The sequence below is a fragment of the Nycticebus coucang genome, chromosome 14 (assembly GCF_027406575.1).
Source record: "Nycticebus coucang isolate mNycCou1 chromosome 14, mNycCou1.pri, whole genome shotgun sequence".
Taxonomy (NCBI): domain Eukaryota; kingdom Metazoa; phylum Chordata; class Mammalia; order Primates; family Lorisidae; genus Nycticebus; species Nycticebus coucang.
The window spans coordinates 959,476-983,830 of NC_069793.1; the positions used below are offsets into that span (position 1 = coordinate 959,476).

General features: G+C 56.0%; 1 protein-coding gene across 2 annotated transcripts in view; it reads left to right on the top strand.

Annotated features, from left to right (window-relative positions):
- The window catches only part of CHID1 (chitinase domain containing 1), a 36,708-nt gene extending 12,446 nt beyond the window's left edge, over nucleotides 1-24,262 (top strand). Inside the window, exons 8-13 of one of the 2 annotated variants that reach the window (XM_053562702.1) lie at nucleotides 1,207-1,299; nucleotides 11,054-11,155; nucleotides 12,212-12,367; nucleotides 23,613-23,693; nucleotides 23,837-23,879; nucleotides 24,081-24,262. In XM_053562702.1, the coding sequence (XP_053418677.1) occupies nucleotides 1,207-1,299; nucleotides 11,054-11,155; nucleotides 12,212-12,367; nucleotides 23,613-23,693; nucleotides 23,837-23,879; nucleotides 24,081-24,179 (574 nt within the window). In that variant the 3' untranslated portion in view covers nucleotides 24,180-24,262. Of the gene's footprint in view, nucleotides 1-1,206; nucleotides 1,300-11,053; nucleotides 11,156-12,211; nucleotides 12,368-23,172; nucleotides 23,310-23,612; nucleotides 23,694-23,836; nucleotides 23,880-24,080 lie in introns of those variants that run through there. The other variant, XM_053562703.1, reaches the window with a different exon arrangement.
- The last annotated feature ends 93 nt before the right edge of the window (nucleotides 24,263-24,355 follow it).

Genomic DNA, 24,355 nt, shown 5'->3' on the forward strand with positions numbered 1-24,355 from the left:
CTGCAGGGCCCCTTGAGTCCAGGCTCCTGGAAAGAAGGGGAGAGCTGCTCGTTGGCAGGCACAGGGACAAAGGGTGGGCAGCATCTGGGTCCCTGAGCAGCAAGGCCAGCCAGTCTAGCAGATAGATCCCTTGGGAATTCTGTGCCTACAGCTCCTGCTAGTGTGGCAGGCCTGAGGCTGCATTTGGCAGGTTTGCCTGCAGGGCCTGTTGGTGTTGATCTTAACATTGACATGGCCTCCTCAGTCCCTCCTGAGGTTGGGAGCAACCCCTTAAGGTGGTCCTTGTGCCCAGAGCAACTGTGATGGGAGCCCTCAAGAGCCACCAGTGCCAGCTGCTAGAGGGTTCAAGAGACCTGTCCTAAGTGTGCTCCTTGTGACACCAGCACCCACCACAACTGGGAGTCCACAGCAACCTGGGCCAGGCTCCCTGGGCCCTTCACTGGTATCTTTTGGTCTTCAGGTCTGATGTGGTCCTGGGGATAGACATGGACACCTGCAGACAGCAGAGCCCACGGGCAGGGGCCCCAGGTGGGAGCAGCTTTCCAGGCTCCTCAGCACGGTGTGCCTTGCTGTGCTCTGGGTTTCTGAAGGTGGGCATGCCCGCCCTGACCACAACATCCAAGGGGCATTCAGGGGCATGACAGTCTGGCACCTGTTCTAGAGGCTGATGGCAGCAGAGAGGCCTGAGGATGGGCTGCCCCAAGGCCACCTGCCACGGTCTGTGCCTGTGCTGCCTCCTGCAGAGTTGCTGCCGAGCCCAGGGAGGACAGCAGCTCGAGTGCCCTGGATCGCTGGGGTCCCTCCTCGCCTGCTGTGCTTCGGGGTTTGGAGCATGACGTGGCCTGTCTCTGGTCATTCGTGCCGCTTTCTGGGACCCCTGGGATATTGTACAAATCCCCACTCTAGGGAAAACCCAGAGCGTGAGGAAGGGCAGGGACTTAGCCAGGTTGTGGGTGGGCCCTGTCACACAGAGGACAACCTTTATCCCCAGCCCCTACATGGGGTCCACAGGGCTGCTCTGCACATAAGTGTCTATGTAATCTAGGGACCATACCCAGAGGTGGGGTGGGAAGTTTCCTGAAGGGGCTGTTGCCTGTCTGGTACCAGGGTCTCAGGTTAAGGACCAGCTCACCCCATCCCTGAGGCTGAGTGTTAAGGATGGTGCCTTGGCATCCACACTGCTAACCTTGTGTCTCTTCTTTTCAGGGGCCTCATACACATGCTCACCCACCTGGCTGAGGCCCTGCACCAGGCCCGGCTGCTGGCCATCCTGGTCATCCCTCCTGCTGTCACACCTGGGTAAGTGCCACACGCTTGTGTTCTCTTTGGGAGGGTGGGGCAGCTGGTGAAGGCTGTTGGCCAAGGGCCCAGCCCTCTCTGCTCATCTGGTCAACACAAACTGCACCCCACCACATCTGTACTACCTATAGAATCTTCTGTCACTGCACATGTAGGGTACGTGACCCAGAGGTTAGGGGTCTCTTTGCAGCTGGCCTCACACATTCTTCCCTGTTAGTGGTTGAAGACTGTCCCTCAGCTGGGCGTACTTGAAGATTATGCTGAGATCCCTTTTCTTGAGAGTTGATACCTTCTATGCTGAACTCACTCTCATCATTGATGTTAGCAGAGGCCCTGGAGCTCAGAGGTATAAGTGGGCTCGTTTAGCCCTCATAGTCCTGAAGGATAGCTCTTCTGGACCCCATAACAGGAAGGCAGAGTGACCAGGCACTAGGAGCCAGGAAGATCTCAGCTGTGTGAGTCACAGCATGAGGACAGACCTGGAGCCAAGTGGATGGAGAGGCCTGGTGAAGGGGCTGGCTGGGGGCACCCCAAGGCTTTACAGTAGGAATCCCAGGGCTTAGCAGGGTCCACCAGCTTCCAAGGGCAGCCCTCAGCTCTCAGATGGGTGCTGGGTTCCCTGCCTACTGGTTGGCTCCTGTGGCAGTGGCAGAGTGGTGACTGGGCATGACCAATGTGCAGTTGGCCATACCTAAGGGCCCGAGGATGCAGACGGACTCACACGAAAGGGCAGCAGGCAGCTGGCTGGCTGACTGCCCTGGGCCCCACACCCTTAGCCTGTGCAGGCTGGTGGTTTCTGTCCCAGCCTTCAGGGTGCCAAGGGCCATTTGCTGGGCCTGGGTATTGGCCACTCACCCCACTTTCTCCCTGAATTTCCAAGGTTCTCCGCCCTTCATTGAGGGTACACTGGGCAAGTTGGGCAGGGCTGCCTGCTCTGCAGACTGGAGGTCAGCCTTGTGTTCCTGGGTGCCTCTCCTGATGCTTGGTGCTCACAACCTTCTAGGTGTTAGGCAGAGAAGAGCTGCCCATGGCTCTGCCCCAGTATGAGCACTGGCACCATTTCTGAATGACCTGAGTGCCCTCTCACAATGGCAGTGTAGTGTAGACATGCTCCTTCCTCTGGTTGGTACTGTTGGGAGTGCTGCCGCAGACTGAGCCCCAGAGAGAGCCCTCCTCTCTGTGGGCTAGGCTTCCCTCTGCACCTGTGGCTACCACTGTGCAGCCCCTGCCTCCCTTCCTCTCCTCACATCACTGGCCGGGCTGACTTGCAAGTGGTGTTGGGTGGGAGATGACCAGCTCTGCCTTGGTGGGCTGCTTCTGGGTCAGGGTGGGAGCAGCTTCGCAGGGCATCCTCTCTGTAAGAAGTGGGCAGTGGGAGCTAGGGCCCAGCCCAGCCCAGCCCACCCTACCACCTAGCAGCAACTAAGGCTCACAGCTCCCTTCTCATGGTGCTTGAGGGCAGCGCAGGGAGGGCCCAAGGCCCATGGCAGGTATTGAGGAGTAACAATATCAAGCTGGGCAGAGGGCCATGCACTGCTGCTGTGTGCGTGTTCACCCCATGCTGTGGAGCTGAGCCATCTCCACCCTGCTGCTCTGGGGAAGGACCAGGTTGTTTTATCTTCTGTTTGTCTTCTTTATACCTTGGCTGATAAGCTGTAGCTGCAAAGGGTCTGATAATCACCTCACTAGCATTCTCTGCCCTGGGACATCTCTTTCTTCCCCTCTCTCTCTGGAGGGAGGTCCCATGCAGCTGCAGCAGGGAGGGACGTCTCAGTCACCAGATACTCATTCCTTTTATTCTTTGTCAGCAAACAGGGGCAGCCCTAACTCAGCTGCTGGGCAGAGGGCTCAGCTGCCGCTGGTCCCCAAAGCACTGCGGACCCCCTACGGTCTAGTCCCAGTTCTGGGTATCTGGGAGAAGACTATTCTGGAGGCTACCCAGGCATCTTCCCCAGTCCCTGGCAACTGTGGGGTCTTGGCGTAAAGGGGCCCACATGGCTGGAGAGACCTCGTCAGGCCCCTGGCCAGGATGCCATTCTAGTCCCACTTTATGGCAAGGAGGGGATGCTCACAGTTAGTAAGAAGAGGTGGCTCGGGGAGGAAAGTGTGCGGCAGCCAGCTGGTTCAGAGTGTACTGTCCCAGAATGCTCCAGCTGCCTGGGCTCAGCATTTGATGGTGGAGTATGGAGCCAGGGGTCTGGTCAAAGCCTGAGTGGACGCTTCCTTTCCTTGGTGGTGCCTGCCTGGACCCCATCTAAGATGAGGGGCTGCCTGTGATGTGCTTGTTTTCCAGTTTCCTTCTACCTGGGTTTCTTTTTTTTTTTTTTTTTTTTGAATTTTGCTTTCAGCTGGCTTTCCACCATGTTTTTTTTTTTTTTTGGTGGGGCTGGGTTTGAACCCGCCACCTCCGGCATATGGGACGGGCACCCTATTCCTTGAGCCACAGGCGCCACCCTCAACTGGCTTTCAATCATCTTAGTTTGAAGGTTTTTTTAAATTTTCTTTTTTTTTTTCTTTTCTTCCTTTAGCCCTCAGCCTCCCAAGTAGCTGGGACTACAGGCACCCACCAAAATGCCCGGCTTTTTTTTTTTTTTTGGTAGAGACTGGGTCTCACTCTGGCTCACTCCCACTCAAGATTGTCTCGAACCTCTGAGCTCAGGCAGTCCACCTGCCTTGGCCTCCCAGAATGCTAGGATTACAGGCATGAGCCACCACACCCACCCAGTCTACCTGGGTTTCATTCCTCTGAAACGAATTCAGAACGTGAGGTTTTAGGCCTGAGTGGTGATTCTTGTTCATCGGAACTCACACTGCCTAATCCGCTGACAAGCTGTTCTTACATCTATCCAGATGCCACAGGTCACAGAGCCATTGTTCAGCAGCCAGGTTCTCTGGGTGTCTCGGCAGGGTACTCCGGCTGGGCAGCAGTTGTCTTCCTTGCAGATAGAAGGTCTTTGTTGCACATTCCCGGGGCCTGGGCCAGAACTAGGTGAGCAAGGGTAGTCAGAATCCTGGGGCTGGGCCATATAGCATCCCTCCCTGCCATCAGTGATCCCCATGCTGGAAGGCTTCTCCTGTCTCTGGACAGTGTCTGTATGTCCTTTTTATGTTGCAGCCTTTAAAGTTGTGAAGGCCAGCCTGGCATGGTGCTATAATCCTAGCCCTTTGGGAGACCAATACAGCAGGCTTGCTTGAGCCCAGAAGTTGGGACATATGATCACACCACTGGACTCCAGCCTGAGAGACAGCAAGACCCTCTCTAAAAAAAAAAAAAGTAATCATTTAAAAAAAAACTTGGCTGGGTGCAGTGACTCTTGCTTGTAATCCTAACACTCTGGGAGGCTGAGGCAAGAGGATCATTTGAGCTCAGGAGTTCCAGACCAGCCTGAGCAAGGTTGAGACTAGTCTTAGGAGTTCAAGACCAGCCTGAGCCCCTTTCTATTTTAGTCTTTATTAAAAATAGAGAAAATTAGCTGGGCATGGTGGCAGGCACCTGTAGTTTTAGCTACTCAAGAAGCTGAGACAGGAGGATTGCTTGATTCAGGAGTTTGAGGCTGCTGTGAGCTAGGACAACACCCTTGCACAGGCAACAGAGTTAAGACTCTGTCTCTAAATAAAAATAAAAAATGCCTTGAAGACTGTTCCTGGTCTGTGGGCTATAATTGTTTGCTCCTGGCTTATAGAAGCTATGTGAGGGCCTGAGAGGAACAGTGCAGGCCCTGCTTGTCATGTGTTACATGCTGCACTGAGGGGCATAGTGTGGAGCCACATGTGCCAGCAGAATAGTCCCTGTCTGGGGACTTGGTGGAGGTGTGGGGGACGTTCCACGGTTTCTGTGCCACGTTCTTTGGCTGGTGGGATCAGATCCTGGACATGTGGCTTGCCCACCTTGCAGGTCAGAGCCAGCTCTACCAGGAGTGCCTATACAGATAAGACCGTGAAGCGGTGAGAAGTGTTGTGGCCCTCAGGCTGGGAGGTGGCAGTGCCATGGGTGTGGAGTGTGGAGGCCAGCTCATGGCAGGAAGCTGTGTGTCTGACAGCAGCATGTGAAGGGGGCTCAGAGAGCTGGTTTCCCTAGAAAGGTCATTGTGGGCACAAAGGTGGGGTTGGACCAGGGGCCAGCCCCCCACAGAGTGGAGCTGATGGGGTTGCCACTGAGACTGACAAAGGAGGGCAAAAGAGTTGGGGAGTTAAGCCACTGCTTGTCTGGGTGCATTGCAGACCTGAGTTAGAAACCAGACCCTTGCTGTGCATAGCAGGGAAGGATGGCTCTGACAGGCAGAGAGCTCTGACCAGAATGTGGATACAGCAAAAGACTCTACAAGGAGTGAAAAGATGAGCTTCCCACAGGGAGAAGCACAACAAGCCACTTCACTGATTGATGGCCAGCATCTGGTTGAGAGATGAGAGAAGGGGAGAGAAAGATACATAGTAGAGAGAAAGCAACAACCCTGGAGGAAAGTGGGCAGAAGACCTGGACTCTGAAACATAAGAGGCCACAGCAGCTGTGTGTATGGAGCTGATGAGCAGTGGAGAGATGGTCAGCCTCGGCAGTAATGGAGCTGCAGGGAGACAATGGCAGCCAGGCTGGAACTGACATAGGCTGTCAGGTGTTGACTGTGCAAGTGTGGCCAAGGACTCCAAGCCAGAATGACCACCTAGGACTACCCTGGAAAAGGCCAAGGGTGCCTGGAGCTGGCATCCAAGGTGGAGCAAGCTAAGTAAGCCACAGCACACATGGTGGTGGACTGCAGCAACTTGCTGTCTCAGGACCCTTCTATCTCATGTTCACAGACACACAGAGCCCAAGCTCTTGGCACAGCCATCCCCTGGGGCATCAGATCACTGTGGGCTATACTGACCTGTGTGGAACTTGATAAATGTCTTCTCATGGCCACTCACTTTTTATCTGAGGTTGGGCTGCCATGACAGAGTACAACAGACTGGGCAGCTTTGATGGCAGAAGTTTCACACAGTTTGGAGGCTGCCAGTCTGCACTGAAGGTGCTGGCAGGTTTGGGGAGGCCCCTTCCTGGGTGGGTGGTGCCTTTCTGCTGTGTCCTCATGTGGCAGAGAGCCCTGGTATTTCTTCTCTTAAAGGCACTAACACCCGCCCCCCCATGGGGCCGTGGTCATGACCTCATCTAACCCAATCACCCCCAAGGGCCCCACATCCAGAAATCCTCAAATTGTGGGTTAGGGCTTCTCAGCACATGAATTCAGGGGATACAGGTTCCCAGTGCATGGCAGTATTTTTTATTTATTTTTTTTTTTTGAGACAGTCTTAAGCTGTGGCCCTGGGTAGAGTGCCGTCACAGCTCACAGCAACCTCAAACTCTTGGGCTTTAGCTATTCTCCTGCCTCAGCCTCCTGAGTAGCTGGGACTACAGGCACCTGCCACAAAGCCCGGCTATTTTTTTTTTTTTTTTTTTTTTAAGAGACAGAGTCTCACTTTATCACCCTCGGTAGAGTGCCATGGCATCACACAGCTCACAGCAACCTCCAACTCCTGGGCTTAAGCGATTCTCTTGCCTCAGCCTCCTGAGTAGCTGGGACTACAGGCGCCCGCCACAACACCCAGCTATTTTTTGGTTGCAGTTCAGCCAGGGCTGGGTTTAAACCCGCCACCCTCGGTATATGGGGCTGGCGCCTTACTGACTGAACTATAGGCGCCGCCAGCCCGGCTATTTTTTGTTGCAGCTGTCATCGTTGTCCAGCTGGCCTGGGCTGGGTTTGAACCCACCAGCCTCAGAGTATGTGGCTGGCGCCATAACCGCTATGCTACGGGTGCCAAGCCAGTGCACGGCAATATTTAACAGTTGAGAATGCCTCCCAGCTTCTGCTCTCCTGAGAGCCCTGCTGCATGGCACTGCAGGTATTCCTGGCTGGCTGGGGCCATGGTCTCTGTGACTTCCTGGCCAGCTGGACTGAACTGATCCCTCAAGGAGTGCCGAGGTGCCCTAACCATGGGGTGGGTGCGCAGGACACCCTGGCCTTGAGTCTCCCAAAAAGGAGGGGTCCGGGCTTCTGCTGCCTTGGTTCACTTGTGTGGCACACGCCAGACCCAGCATGGGGAGCTGCTGTCAGGGAAGCTGGACTGGGTGGAGGACAGGGCTGCCCAGAAGGCTGGGCCAGGACAGTCACTGTGGGCCAGAAGACACAGGAGGGCCTTTCCCAGCTGTAGACACCTCCTACCCTTGGTCTCCAGTTTGGCATCTTCTGGGAAAGCCAGCCCCTGGCAGACCTCCTCAGGTGCCCTCATCAGTACCTCATCACAACTGCTGTCACAGGCCTACCTATATAGGAGTCATGGGTGACCATAGGGGCCAGGCTGTCCTGCCCATGCCCTAGAAGTTCTCAGGGCCTCCAAGGTCAAGGGGAGCAGACAAGGCTGGGCACTGCAGCTGGCTGTGCTGGGCAGAGCATGTAGTCTGCAGACTTGCCAGAGCCAGCCCAGCCAATGTTGACTGGGTGGGCTGGCTCTGGGAAGGTACACTGAGTGGGACTGGTCCCAGCCTCCAGACGTCAGACTTTGGGCAGGATCTGCATTTGCCTAGAGAGCAGCAGTGCTGGTGGGAATGGCCATGAGGTTTGCCAGGGGAGGGAGTCTTCCGGAGCTGTCAGGCAGGATTTGTGTGGCATCAGGCCAGGCACTAAGTGTCCTATCAGGAGACCTGCTGTTCTGCAAGGCTGTACAGGGGCAGGTACAGCCTTTCCCAGAAGTACAGGAGGCTTTTCTCAGCATCGCTCTGAAACACTCAGTGGTTTGCGGGGTGTTGCATCTCTGGTGAAGCCCTTCCAGGCCACTCCTACCTGCCCCTCCTGCTGTCCCCACTGTGCTTCTGGATTCCCTCAGTGTCAGACTCCTCCAACCCCCAGAAAGCAGGAGAACCCAGGGCTGATGGGGCGTTAGGAAATAGCTGAAGGGCCTGGGCAAGTTTGAGGTACAGACTCTAAGCAGCCGCTAGGAACCACAGATGCTCTAGGAAACACTCTTGTCCACACCCACCAATACGGCACCATTTGTCACATTGCTTCAGTCTCCTTAGTAAAATAATGAAGCTTTAAGAACAGCGAAGTCCCGGTCCCATACCCTTCCTTTCCCTGGCCATAGGGACTGCCATGCATGGTCATGCTGAGTTCATCTTCTGTGAATTTTCTCTGCCACCTGGTTTTCCATTTGATGCTGATTTTATTTTATTTTATTTTATTTTTTGAGACAGAGCCTCAAGCTGTCACCCTTGGTAGAGTGCTGTGGCGTCGCAGCTCACAGCAACCTCCAGCTCCTGGGCTTAAGCAATTCTTTTGCCTCATCCTCCCAAGTAGCTGGGACCACGGGCGCCTGCCACCACAACACCTGGCTGTTTTTTGGTTGTAGTTGTCATTGTTGTTTGGCAGGCCTGGGCTGGATTCAAACCTGCCAGCTCAGGTGTATGTGGATGGCGCCTTAGCCACTTGAGCTACAGGCGCCAAGCCTGATGCTGATTTTAGACCCATAATCATTTGGCACCTGTGACAGGGTGCCCCTGAAACCCTAGACTTGAGCTGACATTGACAATGAATGATGTTGAGTGGACAGTTGGATATGCCAGTCTTCAGGCTTAGGTGCAGCCTGAAGAAATGACCTTGGGGCTGTGGATGTTAAGGAGAGGAGCTGCACAGAGGCCCCTGGCCCACAGGGTGTCACAGGGAAGGGGTCAACCCAGGGAGCACAGTAGAAGCTGAGGCATAGTCCTGGAAAGGGCTTGGTCAGGGATGCTGGTCACACTGAGGGGACCACGCAGTGATGCCGTGTGCCAGACAGGCCAGGAAGGCCTGGGGTGGCCAGGCTGGAGCCTGGGTCCCATGGCTGGCACAGTCAGGGTGTAGGCTGGGACCATGTCCTGGCAGACTTGAGGTGGAGTCAGGAGTGAACTGTGCACTTCTGGGGAGAGGACTCTTTACCTGCTAGGAGGCCCAGGGGTCTGGAGAAGGGTCTTGTCCCACGAACCCCTGACAAAAGCATCAGCCTCTCCCCCCGAAAGGGCACCCTTGGTATGATTCAGACTTGGGAGCCTGGTGACAGAGTTCAGACTCTCAGCAGAGAGGGAGTCACAGCTGAGGGGTCAAGGCCTGTAGCCTTGCTGTGGACCTTGGGGATGGCAGCCCAGACACTCTCCACCCCACCCTCTCATCTCAAGTGCTGTTGTCCCCTTGCCCTACCCTGCCCTGTTCTTAGCCCTGCCCAGGTTCTGATGGCCCCTACCCCTCCTATGTCCTGCTGTCCCAGGTCCTTCGGCCTCACCAGCACCGTTTACCATCCCTTGTTCACTGGCCCTGTTTACTTCTCACCCCTCCTTGCACACCCAGTACAGAGTGGTTGCAGGCCCATCCTGGACCAGGCAAGAGGTCCCAAGAGGCCCTGGACCCTGGAGGTTAGGAAGGAGCAGGTCCCTGAGGGAAGGGCTGCCACCCAGAGATGGCTGAGGGGCAGGCAGACAAAGCAGAGTGGAGCCTCTGGGCTGTACGTAGGTGTCCAAGGGTGGCTCCTGGGAAGGATGCAGTCCTTCCACAGGTCCCCTCAGCCTCAGCCTTGTACCATCCCTGGGGCCAAGCTTTAGGCTCCCATCTCTACTGAGGTCCAGTGTAGGCCTTGGGGGCTGGGTCCCAGGGGCTGCCTCTGCTTCCTGGGGGGCTTTGGTGCAGATGTCTGGGAGAAGTTCGTGGGGTCTGGGTCCATCACTTCTATGTGCATGGCCCCTTACTCTGTAGTGGCCTGTCCTCGGCCACTTCATGCTTATTTTGCTACTCTGAGGTGTCTCTGCCCCAGGTCTCTCCACTGTTCTTCCTTTAGATCTCCAGGACTGTGATCATGTTCCCTGTCACTCTTTGCTATGGTCTGAATGCTTGTGTCCCCCCAAATTCATATGTGGAACCTTCACCCCTAAGGTGAGGGGAGGTGATGAGGTCAGGAGGGTGGAGCCTCGAGAGTGGGATTAGTGTCCTCACAAGGCCCGGCCGTTGCCTCGTCCCTCCCAGGCTGTGCAGACACAGCAGGAGGGTGCTGTCTGAACCAGGAAGCAGCCTTCACTGGACACTGCATCTGTCATACCTTAGTCTTCAGAACCAGGAGAAGTAAATGCCTGCTGTGGGACACCCCTCACGCCCCCACCTGGTGTTTCCCTGCGGCTGAGTGCTGACCCCATGATCAGCACCCTTTCTGCCAAGGTGTGTGCAGAGAACTTGGATGCGGCTGCCAAGCGGGCAGGAGGGAGAGCAGTCACCAGCTGTCTTGGGACAGATGCTGGTCCCTGACGGGGCTTTGGCCAGCCACGCACAGCCACACAAGTTCAGGTGGGGCAGGTGGTGATGTCTTCTAAGGTGTCCCAGAGAAGGGACATAGCTACCACTGCCCTCCAGGTGGGCCTGCTCTAGGTGTCAGGGCACACAGGCCACAGACACCTCCAGGGCCACAGAGCTGATGAGAGGGCAAGCTCTTCCTTTCTCCCCTGCCCTAACCCTAGCCGCCATGGCACAAGGCATCAGGCAGCACCTGCTTCTGGACTGTGGCCCCAAGTGAAGCTGTAGGCTGTCCCCATCCCAGGGAAAAGTGACACAGGCCCTCCCAGAGGGAAGGAAGGGAGGAGTGTGGGCTGGGAGCCCCCTCAGCCAGTTTGCTCTGAACCTTACCAGGCTTAGCAGGCAGCTGGATTGGAGCAGTCAGGGAGGGTCCAGCAGGGCAGATATCTGAGGTGGCAACACGTGTTTTGTTGCAGGACTGACCAGCTGGGCATGTTCACACACAAGGAGTTTGAGCAGCTGGCCCCCATGCTGGATGGCTTCAGCCTCATGACCTACGACTACTCCACAGCACAGCAGTGAGTGTGGGCACTGCAGGGCATAGCTGGGGGATCCAGGGGGCTGCAGGCCTGTGCCCTGGCCTCCCAGGCAGACGCCCTCCTGCCCATGGGCACTGCTGCTCCATGCAAAGAGTTACTTTCTCTGAACCTGACATCTGCCTGGTGGAAGCTGGCAGCATATGCCTGCTCTGTGCCCTGTAGGCGGCCCTCTAACTGCTGCTTCTCCTGCAGCTGTGGCCTGATTCCTCTGCTCTCAGAGGGTTATGTGATGCAGACACAGGCAGGTTTGCAGCAGGAAGGCCCCCCAAGTGTGAGGTGCTCTGTGGGTCCCAAGGTGCCAGGGGGCTGTTTCTTATTCTTCCCAACTCTTTTTTTTTTTTTTTGAGACAGAGCCTCAAGCTGTCGCCCTGGGTAGAGTGCTGTGGCATCACAGCTCACAGCTACCTCCAACTCCTGGGCTCAAGCGATTCTCCTGCGTCCACCTCCCAAGTAGCTGGGACTACAGGCACCCGCCACAACCCCCAACTATTTTTTGGTTGCAGCTGTCATTGTTTGGAGGGTCCAGGCTGGATTCAGACCCGCCAGCTCAGGTGTATGTGGCTGGCGCCTTAGCCGCTTGAGCTACCAGCACCGAACCTCTTTTTCTTTTTGTTTGTTTTTTTTGTTTTGAGACAGAGTCTCACTTTGTCACCTTCAGTAGAGTGCTGTGGAATCACAGCTCATGGCAACCTCAAACTCTTGGGCTCAAGTGATTCTCTTGCCTCAACCTCCCAAGTAGCTGGGACTACAGGCGCCTACCACAATTGTTTATTTTGAGATGAGGTCTTGCTCTGGCTCAGGCAATCCACCTGCCTCAGCCTCCTGGAGTGCTAGGATTACAGGCATGAGCTACCGCATCCGGCCCCTTTTCCCAACTTTTTTTTTTTTTTTTTTTTTTTGCTCCACCCCACCTCTTCCCAACTTAAGGTACTTTGACCATGTACAGAGGAGGCACTGTGGCAGAGGCCACCAAGGATGATGGTCAGATGCAGGGCTTCCTGCATCATGTTGAAGCCCCCTCCCTGTCCCCTGCAGGCCTGGCCCTAACGCACCACTATCTTGGGTCCGAGCCTGCGTGCAGGTCCTGGACCCCAAGTCCAAGTGGCGGAGCAAAATCCTTCTGGGACTCAACTTCTATGGCATGGACTACTCAGCCTCCAAGGACACCCGTGAGCCTGTGGTTGGAGCCAGGTGAGCCCGGGACTCTTCCTATTGTGCTTAGGGTGTCACTGGTTAAGGTTGGGTATAGATGTGGGGATAAGAGTTGAGGCCAGCGTCGGGGAGTGCAGGGGTCTAGGTCTCAGGCTCATGGACTGCAGTGTCAGAGATGTGGGCTGGTTGGGAAGCCCCAGGTCCTGTGTCAGTGTCTACCCGAGCCCAACCCCTACTTGGGGTCACTGCCCTCCCGATAACACCAGTGTTTTAGCTGAGGACATAGCTGTGGTGCCGTTTCCTTGGTCTTGGCAGTGTGTACATGAGAGCTAGGTACAGCTGCTGAGTCTGGGGAGACCCATCCCCAGCTCTGCACAGGGCTACGTCCCCCACCTGTCTGTCCTGTCCTCAGCACTTGGGCCTGGCCGGGGAACTCCCTCCCAGCTGCCGTGTGGGTTGCTCCCCCTAGTGGTCTCCTGTCCTCTGTATGTCCTTTGCCAAAGGCCTGCCGTTAACATTTCTGCTGTGTGGTTCTGCTGTGGGATTGCTTTCAGCCTTATTTTTCTTTGTTTCTGGAAGGTATTTTTGCTGGATACAGCATTATGGGTTGTCAGTTTTTTCGTCAGTATATATATATACTTTTTTGAGACAGGGTCTTGCTCTGTTGCCTGAGCTAGAGTGCAATGATGTCACCACAGCTCACTGCACCTTCAAACTGATGGGGTTAGGTGCTCCTTTTGCCTCAGCCTCCCGAGTAGCTGGGATTACAAGTGGGGCACTACACCCAGCTAATTTTTCTACTTTTTTTTTTTTCCTTTTACAGTTTTTGGCTGGGGCTGGGTTTCAACTGTCATATGCGGCCAGTGCCCTACTCCTTTGAGCCATAGGCGCCGCCCTAATTTTTCTATTTTTAGTAGAGACTGAGTCTCACTCTTGCTCAGGTTGGTCTCAAAATCCTGAGCTCAAGTGATTCTCCCATCTCAGCCTCCCAGAGTGCTGGGATTACAGGCGTGAGCACCTGGCCTTTAAAGATGTCGCCTCTCCATCTTCTCACTTGTATCTTTCCCAACAGGAGATGTGTTATCGTCACTTTTGTTCCTCTCTATGTACTGCACCCCACCTCTTTTTTAAAGATTTTTATTTATTGCTGGTTTTGACCAATTTGATTACGGCGTGTCTTTATGTCTCTTGTGCTGTGTGTTTGTTGAACTTCTTCAATCTGTGCATTTTGTACCTTTTATCAAATTTGGAAAAATTGTGGCCATTTGCTTCAAGTATTTTTTTTGTTGCCCCTTTTCTGTCTTCTCCCTCATGGACTATACATGTGTATTAGGTCTATTGAACTGACAATTCACTGATAAACATTTTACTTTTTGGATTCTTTTTTCTCTCTGTGTTCTCTTGTGGTTGTTTTTTGTTGTTGTCTTCAGAATTCACTTACTTCTTTTGCCATTTCCAATCTGCCATCAATCTAACACCATGCTTTCCTTCATCTCACGTAATTCTCACGTCTAGGGATTTGTTTGGGGCCTTGTTCCTGTCTCCTGTGCCCCCACTAACTTTTGCACTTTAGGCTCTGATCGTGGTAACTGATTAACATCCTCCTCTGCTGGTTCCACTGTCTGCGTCAGTTCTCAGTTCTGGGTCAGTTTCTTTTTTTTTTTTTTTTTTTTTGTAGAGACAGAGTCTCACTTTATGGCCCTCGGTAGAGTGCCGTGGCCTCACACAGCTCACAGCAACCTCCAATTCCTGGGCTTAAGCGATTCTCTTGCCTCAGCCTCCCGAGCAGCTGGGACTACAGGCGCCCGCCACAACGCCCGGCTATTTTTTGGTTGCAATTTGGCCGGGGCCGGGTTTGAACCCGCCACCCTCGGTATATGGGGCCGGCGCCCCACCGACTGAGCCACAGGCGCCGCCCTCTGGGTCAGTTTCAAGGGGCTGATTTCCTCCTCTTTGGGGACTTGCTGTGCTGTCCCTAAGGCCCTGGCACTCTTGGGTTGGGTGCTAGACTTCACATGCTTTACCTTGCTCGGTACTGGGTGCTTTAGCATTCCTAGGTCATCTGATCTTCATTCTGGGTGCAGTTATGTTACTTGGAAAGTCCCAACTGCTCCCTTTTCTGGAGAACCTGGTCCTGTTGGTGGAGGAAGATGTCCAGAGACCACAGTCAGGCACCACCACCATTCACTGGGGTCTGCTGTTGTCTTTACAAATATCTGTCGGTTCCCCCCACGCCTGCCTACTGCAAGCGGTAGTAAGGGTTGGCCCAGGGCAGGTGAGCAAAGACGGGGCCCCACAGTGGAGCTACCCTCTAGGTTGGCCCTGGGGGAGGGACACAGGTAACGCAATTGGCCCTTGGCTGGACTCGTGGATTCTGGGGGCCTGATGGTCAGTAGTGTGCTAGGCCAGCTGTCCCCACCGCCCCTGGGCTCCTCCTGCTCTGAGGGCTCATAAGGCCCAAGACCCCGCCCCCACTTGGTTGCCCTCTATTGGGGCCCTCGTGGTGGGACATCACAGGGGGCCATGCTCCAAGGCGAGAGTAGGGGTCCTACTGGGAGTCTTTCTGCCCCTCCATGCCCATACTCCTCTGTGTCCACATGGCAGGCCTTTGGGCCCAGCACAGGCCCAGGCTACCTGCTGCTCTCTTGGTCCCTGGCACTAGGTATCACTGAACTGGGCGTGACTCTACCGAGGCGGTGGGGTGAGGGCACTGGCTGAGGAGGGCCTGGGTGTGACCTGGGTGGCAGACAGGCCAGGGGGCACCTGAAGCCTCAGTGGCCATCTGCCTGCTGTTTTCCAGAAGATTGGTGGAAAATCATCCACAGGGAGGTATGGCCGTGCTTGAGATGTGTGCGGCTGGATGGGTGAGGGCTCTGCCCAGGCCCCAGCTCCTCCGGGTCCCCTGCTCATGGGGAGTGGTGATGCTGAGATGGATGCTGCAGTGGGGTGTGGATCACTGGAGGCTCCCATGTCCCCGCAGTCCAGAGCGAGGTGCCCAGCACCTGGCCACCCTGGCCATCCCTGCCTAATTCCGATTGCAAAGGTGCACACATGAGTGTGTGTGTGTATGTGTGTGTGTGTGTGTATGTACCTGCATGCACACACATGCAGAGTCTGCCCTCTGGCTTCACATGTGTTAGAGTCTAGGTCTACCCCAACCAGGGAGGAAAGTGCTACCTCCAAGTCCTCACCCCAGCTGAGCAGTCTCCCTCCTAACCCACCCTCCTTGGCCACCCACAGTGCCCCTCTAATGTCTCCTGGGCCCGAGTGGCTTAGAGGAGGGGTGTGGGTCCAGCCTGGACTAGCCGGGGAGCAGGTGCATGGGTAGAGCTGGGGTGCCTGTTCCCAAGTCCTAGCCATACGGCTGGTAGCTCCCGCCTGCCTCACCTCAGCTGAGGCAACAGCGTAGATGCTGCTCAGCAGGGCCGCCTCTCATGAGGCCATCTAGACTCATTCACACGTGCATCCTTGCAGCAGCTGAGCTGGGCAGAGTGCTGACATAGCACAGCTGTGGCTCCTGCCTCAAGGGCACATGGCAGAGAAAGCATCTCCACTTTAGTCCTGGCTGGTGGGCCCTGAAGTGAGGGGGACTGAGGGGGCAGGACAGGCCGTGAGCGGACCATGATCCTGCCTCCACCTGAGTGTCTGAGGTGGGAGAGGGTGCTGCCAGCCAGGGCCAGAGCCGGTAAGCCCTTAAGTCGCCCTTCCTTGTCTGCCGCTGTTCCTCTGGCCATGTGTGGTGGACCTGCCACCTTTGTGGGCCCAGCCACCCTTGCCTGCCCTGTGGACCTTACCCTTAGCCCCTGCTGTTCATCTAGACCCCCGTGGCCACACCCCAGCCAAGTGGCGTCTGTTCTGGACAGGGTTCAGCCCGAGGGCTCCCACCCGCAAGGTGCCCGGGGTTGGACAGGCTACCTATTTTGGGGTGTCCTCTTTGATCCTCCCCACCCAGCCCCAAAGCTGGGGTTAATGGTTTCCTCTCAGAAGGTCTGTCTGTCCTCATGCCTGTGCCCACTCCTCCCGAGCTCTGGTGACTGAAGAGGTGTCACTGTCAGCTCAGACACCTCTCCTCACCTTCTGCTCTTGCTTTCTGTTCCTGGCACCAGATTTTTCTATCTGAAATCACACTTATTAGTTCAGCCACCCCTGCAGCCCAGGGAGAGCAGCCAGACAGCCCTACCCCCACACCTCGCACACATAGCTAACTGACATTGCTTTCAGCCAGCTCCTCTCCCTGTAGGACACCTGCAGCCCACACTGGTCAGCCATGTCCTCCTCAGACTGGATGGCCCCTGCCCCTTTGTCCTTCTGTCCCCTCCCGCACTGTGTGGCAGGAGGGGACAAACCAGCATTGTGGCATGACTCAGAACTGGGTGTTTTCCTTTCTGTCCTGGTGGTAGTTTACTGTGAAAACCTTTAAACGCAAAGGTTGATGAGATAGTATGCAAACTCTCCCATTAGAGAGACGCCCCTGGACCCAGCCGCCCTCCTGAACCTCAGCTCCCACATCTTGGCGTCACACTGACCATGTTCTCCCAACACTGCAGCACAGTGCGGCAGCTGGTGTCCTCCACACCCATGTCCCCTCATGTGACTTTGGGACCCCTGGGCTCAGCGTGTACCTGTGGGACCCCAGCCTTCCTGTCTCTGTGGGAGGGGGCAGCAAGCTTTGGGAGTTTCAGTAAGGACATTGCTGTCAGGTCAACCTCTGGCTTCAAGAGGTGTTTTTTTTTTTTTTTTGTAGAGACAGAGTCTCACTGTACTGTCCTCAGGTAGAGTGCAGTGGCGTCCCATGGCTCACAGCAACCTCTAACTCTTGGGCTTACGCGATTCTCTTGCCTCAGCCTCCCGATTCAAGAGGTGTTTTAAACCTGAGAAGCCTCTGGCATCTGGCCTGGGGTTTCCCTGTCCACAGGGTGGGCTTGGAAGGTCGCCCTACAGTTGTTTGTATCTGCCAGGCCTAGGAGTGGGAGGAGGATCTCACCACACCCACCAGCAGCCCTGGTCCTGGATAGAGCTGCAAGCCACCCCCTCACACCAGCAGCTTTGCTGTCTTGGGCCCCCAGCCTGAGGATGCTCTGGAGCTCTGTAGGGAAGACCCAAGGGGGCCCAGGAAGGAAGGACTCTACCTCATGCTCCTGAGTCTAGGACTGCCTCAGGAGGCAGGGAGGACTGCAAGGGCACATTGTCCTCTCTGCCCTGCTCTGTGTGCAGGACCTAAGGGGTCCCAGGAAGGCAGGGCTCTCCCTTATGCTCCTAAGTCTGAGTCTAGTCTGGCGAGGACAACAGCTGCACAGCCCTCCCTGCTGCCAAATTCTCCTTAGCAGGCTCAGGAGCTGAGTGCCAGTCCAGTGCCATTGGGCCGCAGTGGGTGCCACTAACCCAAGTTATGGACATACCAGCTGGTCTGTTTACCCTCACCAGGTGGCTTTACTGGGTGGGGCAGCAGCTTTTCAGTTGCAGCCGAGCAGGGTGGCAGGTTGGAGGCACCAAGCACACAGAAGAGCTCCTGACACCCTCCCAAGAGCACACCTCTCCTCCTCTGTCCCCGCCATCCCTCTCCTCCTATTCACTCCCAGGTCCAATGGGACGTGTGTGTGGGCTGGGGGGCTGTCCTAGCAGGGTGCCACCAGCCCCTGTGGTTTCCATTATCTTTGCCTGCAGCCTGATTTGATCCAGGCTCTCCTCCCAGCTTGTAGAGCAGCTTGACTCAGGGCTCACCAGGTCATTCTGGGGTCACAGGTCAGGGCCTTTCCCACATTGGGCAGCAGCCCTCCCCCCAAAAATAGATCCCCCTTGTGGAGGTGGGTACAGGAGAAGTTGTTACCAAGGAGATGAGCAGGCAGTGCTCTCTGCCATGGGCCCAGCTGTAGTGAGCAGTCCCCCATCCAGGGACGGCAGCAAAGAGGAGGACTGCCTCAGGAGGCAGGGAGGACAGCGAGGGCACATTGGTTCAGAGTCCAGGTCCCAGAAGTGCGGCTCTCCCTGGCTAGCTGCCTTGAGTACCACAGCCAGTGCCTCACTTCCCATGCAGGACCTGGCCAGGTGTGAGGCTCAGTGAGCCCCAGGGACACTGAGGGCTCCCCACAGCTCCTTCAGAATGTTGCTGCTCTCTTGGTGAAAGAGGATGGGCAGCTTTTCCCGGGAGTACCTGATGTCCTGCTGCAACCTCCGACACAGACCTGGCAAGGGCAGTGGAGTGGTTCCACCACCATCTGCTCAGCTGTAGAGCCTGGGCCGGGGGAGAGGGGTAGTCAGCCAGCTCCTCAGGCCAACAGTGAGTTATGTTCAGACTCCGCCAGCCAGGCTAGCTGTATGCACCTGCCCCACCTTGGTGGAGGCCTGGTCTGCAGAGCCTGTCTGTTGTGACCACGGTAGGAGCTCTTGAGGGCAGGGCCTGGTCATCCCTCCATTTTCAGAGGAGAGGCCCAAGTTTGGCCCACACAGTGGCCAGTTCCTTCCCCCAGGATGCATCCCACCATGGGCAGGTCAGGATCCATGTGGCTGCCACAGGGCAAGTCTGCCCACTACCTGGTGGGCTGGCCTCAGTGCACACACTGCAGAGAGCAAAGGCAGCAGGCAGGGCCAGGCAAGCACTTTCTTCCTGCATCTGTGGGGCCCACCACTCCATAGGCACCCCACGCTGCAGGCCTCCCCTTCCCCTGTCCCAGGGGAACATGCTGGGGACCCCACTGAAAGCCATGCCTGATGGGTCCCCAGATGGCATGCCATGGTACTTCTGCTGGAATAAGCGTGAGGTGGACAGCTCCCCAAACAGTTTGCACCACTGGCTTGGCAATATCCTTGAGGGACATGTGATGGTCCCCCAAGACAGTAGTGTTCAGTGACCAGGGCCTCGTGCAGTCAGGACAGCAGGGTCTCTGCCAAGGCCCCCACCAGGCAGGGAGGTGTCCTGTGCAGCCAGGGGTGGTTGGCACAGGTGAGGCTGGACCCTTCCTGCCCTCTGTCCTCCACTTCCTGGGCCTTTGGCATGTTTCACCTGCCAAGGTCAAGGTCCCATGCTGGCCTGAAAGTGGTCGTCAACAGGGCTGGGTTGGGGGTTTGAGGTTGCCCTGGACAAGGGTTATTGGGTCTGGCTTAGCATGGGACATGGGGCTCGGCAGCAGCCAATCTCTTTTTGCACAAGGACCAAAAAGAAAATGTGGGCTCTATTTTCTCCTAGAAATCATGTCATCTCCAAGAGTAGTGATCTATGTGGCAGCAGGGCCAAGTTTATCCTGTCTGCATTTGGGATGGGGAGGAGAATTCTAGAAACTGCCTAACCGGTGTCTTGCTCACCCAGATCAGTGTGACCAGGGATTGCCTTCTGAGCCAGCTTTGTCCTTTAAGATGATACGCTACACGGCACCCCGCATAGTGTCTCTTGGGGTTGGCCTCTTAAGCCAATGTTTTCCTACCACTGGCTGCACAGACAGAGCCAACTTCACCCTGACTGCCCATGAGGCCTCTCAGACAGGAGTTGTGATGTGATTACATGATCAGACAGCAAAACCCGGGTGACCGGTGCCCATGGGCTCGGGATGGGGTGTGGCTCTGCCCAGTGCTCAGTGGTGCTTTAATTAAGGAGGATCCAAACTCACCACTTAGGGGGTCTGAAGAGGCCACTGGAGCTTGAGAGGGAAAGCAGGGGTGTGGGCACCGGCATCTGATATCACCGGTGCTGCAGATGGGGAGAGTTAAAGGAGGCCTCCAGGCGGGGGTGCTGGACGGTCAGACGTGCAGGAAAGGGAAGGGGTGGGGGCAGTCTCAGCAGAACCTCCAACTCTGGGACTGTCAGGGTCTCACATCCCCTGGGCCTTCTGGGGACCACTGAGCCCCTCCTGCTTCTGGAGGCCAATGTCACTGCTCTGCTGAGGCAGACAGCCATCCTTGTCCCCAGCCGTCCATCCTCTGTCCTCTCTCTGCAGCTCTGCAGAGGTACCAGACCTGTGGTCTGAGACACAGGTCTGAAAGGACCCTCCTGAACAAGCCCCCATATAGCTCTGGCCATGGGTAAGGGCCTGGGTCCAGCAACAAATTCTGTATCCACAATCAGGATGCATTTGTGAGTTTGGGCAACATATCAAACCTATGTTTTGTGGGTCAGCTCTCTGCACAGCCTCTGCCCACCACTGCCTGTCCTCCCAGCTCAGCCTTACCCTGGCCTGGCACGTGGCAGCCTGAGCCTTGCTGTGACCACTGGCTGGCTGGAGCCAGGCTGGGTGTGAGCTCTCTCCTCTCATGGAACTTTCTGATTCAGTCAGGACTTCCTGCCAGCTGCACCCACCTTGGCTAGCACCTTACCGTGGAACAGAGTTGAGGTGGAGAGCACTCTCCCTAAGAACTGTGGGCACCAGCAGGCACAGCTGCAGACTGATGAACTCCTTCCTCCGGACCTCACCTGCAGCCTCTGGGCCTTCTTTCCACGTCCCTGGCCCCGGTCTTTCTGTCCTTTCCCTGGTGTAGGTCCCTGCTGTGGGAGGCTGTTTCTGTCTTGATTTCAGAATTAGCGTCTCCTCATGTGGCTTAAAGGGTGCCCCTTTTGGCCTTGTTTGAGGGGTGAGCTCTCTTCTGTCCTTACACTGTCTCTAGGGTGTATTTTCTGCTATTATTGATTTAGGTCTGTCTTGTGTTAGAGGCTATTCTCAAATAATAACCCCCGACACCCCCCCACCCCGTCTCTCCATGGAGATGCACTTTGTGACCTGTGTGGTGGGTTTGCAGTGCAGGGAGCCCACCTGTGAGGCCCTGAGCATGGCACATGTCGGAAGCTGTCATGTGGGGCTGGGGGACAGTAGGTGCCTCTCTCCTTAGATCCACTTAAGCAGCCTCCCAAGGTGCAGGCAGAACAGGAGGGCTTGACCAGAATGTTCCTAGGCATCCGGGCTCCACATACAGAGAGCTTCTTTGGACAGAGCAAGGAGGGTCTGGGGAGGTGGCCCCAAAATCTCAGTGGGGCAAGCTTTGCAGCCTTTCTCTTCCAGGCCAGCTGGGCCCCAAGGAGACCACATGTGGGGGGTAGGGAGTGAGGGTGCCATGGTGAGAGCCTTCTCCCCAGAGACCCCAGACCTTGGTCCCAGCAGTGCTGGTGGCATAAGCAGGGATGGCTACATCCACCCAAACTTTACTAACTGGCTGCCCTAGCTGTGCTGGTTTCCAGACCTATCACAGTGCAATCACATGATGGCCATGTGCACTGAGCACCCTGACTCGCTAGGAAATGGTCCCACATCTTGGAGGCAGTTGAGGGAAGATGCAGCCCACCAGGGTGCAGTTTCCTAGGGCGGACTTTTCCATCATCCCAAAAAGAAGCCCTGGCTGGGCACAGTGGCTCACACCTGCAATCCCTGCACTCTGGGAGGCTGAGCCAGGTGGATTGCTTGAGTTCAAGAGCCTGAGGTTGCTGTGAGCTATAGCACCAATGCACTCTATCCAGAGTGACAGTGAGACTCTTTCTCCAAGAAAAAAGAGTCCTGTAAGAGTTGTGCGGCAGCCCTTGCCAGCCTCCAAGCCCTTTCTGTGTCTGCAGGTTTATTTTGAACATTTCATGTAAACAGAATCATACAGCATATGGCTGAGGCCGTAAATTGTAATTTTTTGTGTGTGTGTGATAGTCTCACTTTTTCACCCCCAGTAGAGTGCATGTCATCATAGCTCACAGCAACCTCTAACTCTTGTGCTCAAGCGATTCTCTTGCCTCAGCCTCCCAAGTATCTGGGACTACAGGCGCCCACCACCACACTTGGCTATTTTTAGAGTCTCGCTGTAGCTCAGGCTAATCTCAAACTAGCTCAGGTGATCATCCACCTCGGCCTTCCAGAGTGGGAGATCACAGGTGCTTTTACTTGTAATTTAGGGATATGCTCGGTCCTTATGTCTTAGATGTTCCCCTGTGCACAGATTCTCCCTTCCTTGGGGCTCTCCTTTGCCTTCTGCCCTCCGTTTGTCTCCTCCTTGGCAGGCCCCTGGCACCCCACTCCCTACAAAGGCATATGTGTCCCTTACTACTCCTGCTGGGAGCCTGGCCCACCCATTGGGCTTGTCCTGAAAGCTGGCCATGCCTCTCATGTGTGCCCTAGAGGAGTCATGTAAACAGAATCATACAGCATGTGGCTGAGGCTGTAAATTGTAATTTTTCCCCACTCACGGCTCTGGAATGACAGCTGCTCTAGGCTGGAGGCCCCAGGTGTCAGTGGGCCTCTGTCTTCTTCTGGGAGCCTGAGATATTCCACACCTCAAGATCAGGGGCCCAGGGAGGGCTGCACTGTCTGGCCCAATTTCCCTTAGGCCCTGCAGCTGCCCGCTGCCCGTCCTCCTGCCTTAGAGCCTAGGCTGCAGGCCTGCTGTGCTGCCCCCTTCAGGCTGTGGTTGCATGCACCCTGCAGGCACTGTCCCTGCATGGCAGGTACTGGTTGTAATCCAATTGTAAGCTGCCTGCTAGGAAGGTACCTCCACCTGCACAGACTCCTGTCTATAGAGATGAGAAGCTTCCAGAATCATCTGCTGCTGGTGGCTGTGGTCCATAGGGTCCTGGGATCTCAAATGTGCAGTGGGAGATGGTGGCATGCACTTGGGGTACCCCGCAAGCTCTAGTAAGCCCAGACCTGGCCCCAGCACTTGGGAACTGCATCTGTGTTCTGTGTAGGTGGAGGGGTGGTTCTCACACACCCCCACTTCCTGGTGCTCAGGGAGGGCCTGCTATAGCCCTGGGAATGGCGGCCTTTTTTTTTTTTTTTTGCAGTTTTTGGCTGGGGCCAGGTTTGAACCCGCCACCTCCAGTATATATGGGGCTGGTGCCCTACTCTGAGCTACAGGCACCGCCCAACAGTGGCCATTTTTGACAGATGAGACCCAGCCCCTGGCTGAGCCCAGAAGAAGACACCACCCCTCAGCCTAGGACCTGCAGCCAGGCCGGTCAGCCTGAGGTCTTTCTTGCTGTCCTTGTACCCAAGCTCTGGGCAGAGTGAGGAGCCATGTCCAGCAGCTTAAAAGGGTGAGCACCCCACTTCCAGGGCCAGGTGACCCTAGACCCCAGTGTCACTCTCCAGAACAGTACCAAGGAGGCTCTTAGAGAAAGGTGTTTTCTGGGGCGTCCTTGAATACAGGGTTCACATGTGCAGCAGGGGCTTTGGCCAATACCCTGCCCCTCCCCTCCATGACACAGAGCACAGAGTGTCACTGGTTTCATAGACCACTGGGGACAATTCCTGAGACCTGCTGCCCCCACACAGCCTCCAGAGGGGCTGAGGGACAGCAGGCTCCCACACCCACACACTTTCTCCAGGTACATCCAGACCCTGAAGGACCACAGGCCACGGATCGTGTGGGACAGCCAGGCCTTGGAGCATTTCTTTGAGTATAAGAAGTGAGTGTTGGAGTGTAGCTGGCCCACCCGGCCTGCAGGGAGGTGGCCCTGGGGTGGTGTGGGGCACAGACCTCTTGACATTGACCAGGATAGGGAAGGGCCCAGGTACCCAGAGACGACAGATGGCCCCACTTGTCTTTCAGGAGCCGCGGTGGGAGGCACGTGGTCTTCTACCCATCTCTGAAGGTACGTGCTTTGCTGCCCGCTGTGCTTCACGGGGTGCAGTGGTGTGACCAGACTCGGTGACCCTCTCCCTCTGTGGTAGGCAGTGGCAGTTGGCCAAGTCTGGTCTGCCGTTCCTGGAGTCCAGGCCATGCTGCCTCTGTGGCCTACAGAATAGTTCCCAGGTGTGTTGGGGGTGAGGCCCACACCTCTGTCCACCCACAGTCTCTGCAGGTGCGACTGGAGCTGGCCAGGGAGCTGGGTGTCGGGGTCTCCATCTGGGAGCTGGGCCAGGGCCTGGACTACTTCTACGACCTGCTGTAGGCCGTGCAGCACAACCTCCAGGTGGACACAACTTCCTAACCCTTGGAGTGACTGCCCAGTGTGAAATACAGGCCTGTCGTTGAGATGAGTCTGCTGTAGTCCTCAGTGGGGTCCTATGCTGCCTGATGCCCCCCCACACACAGGGGTGCTGCCCTGTGCACTGTTCAGGGAGGAGT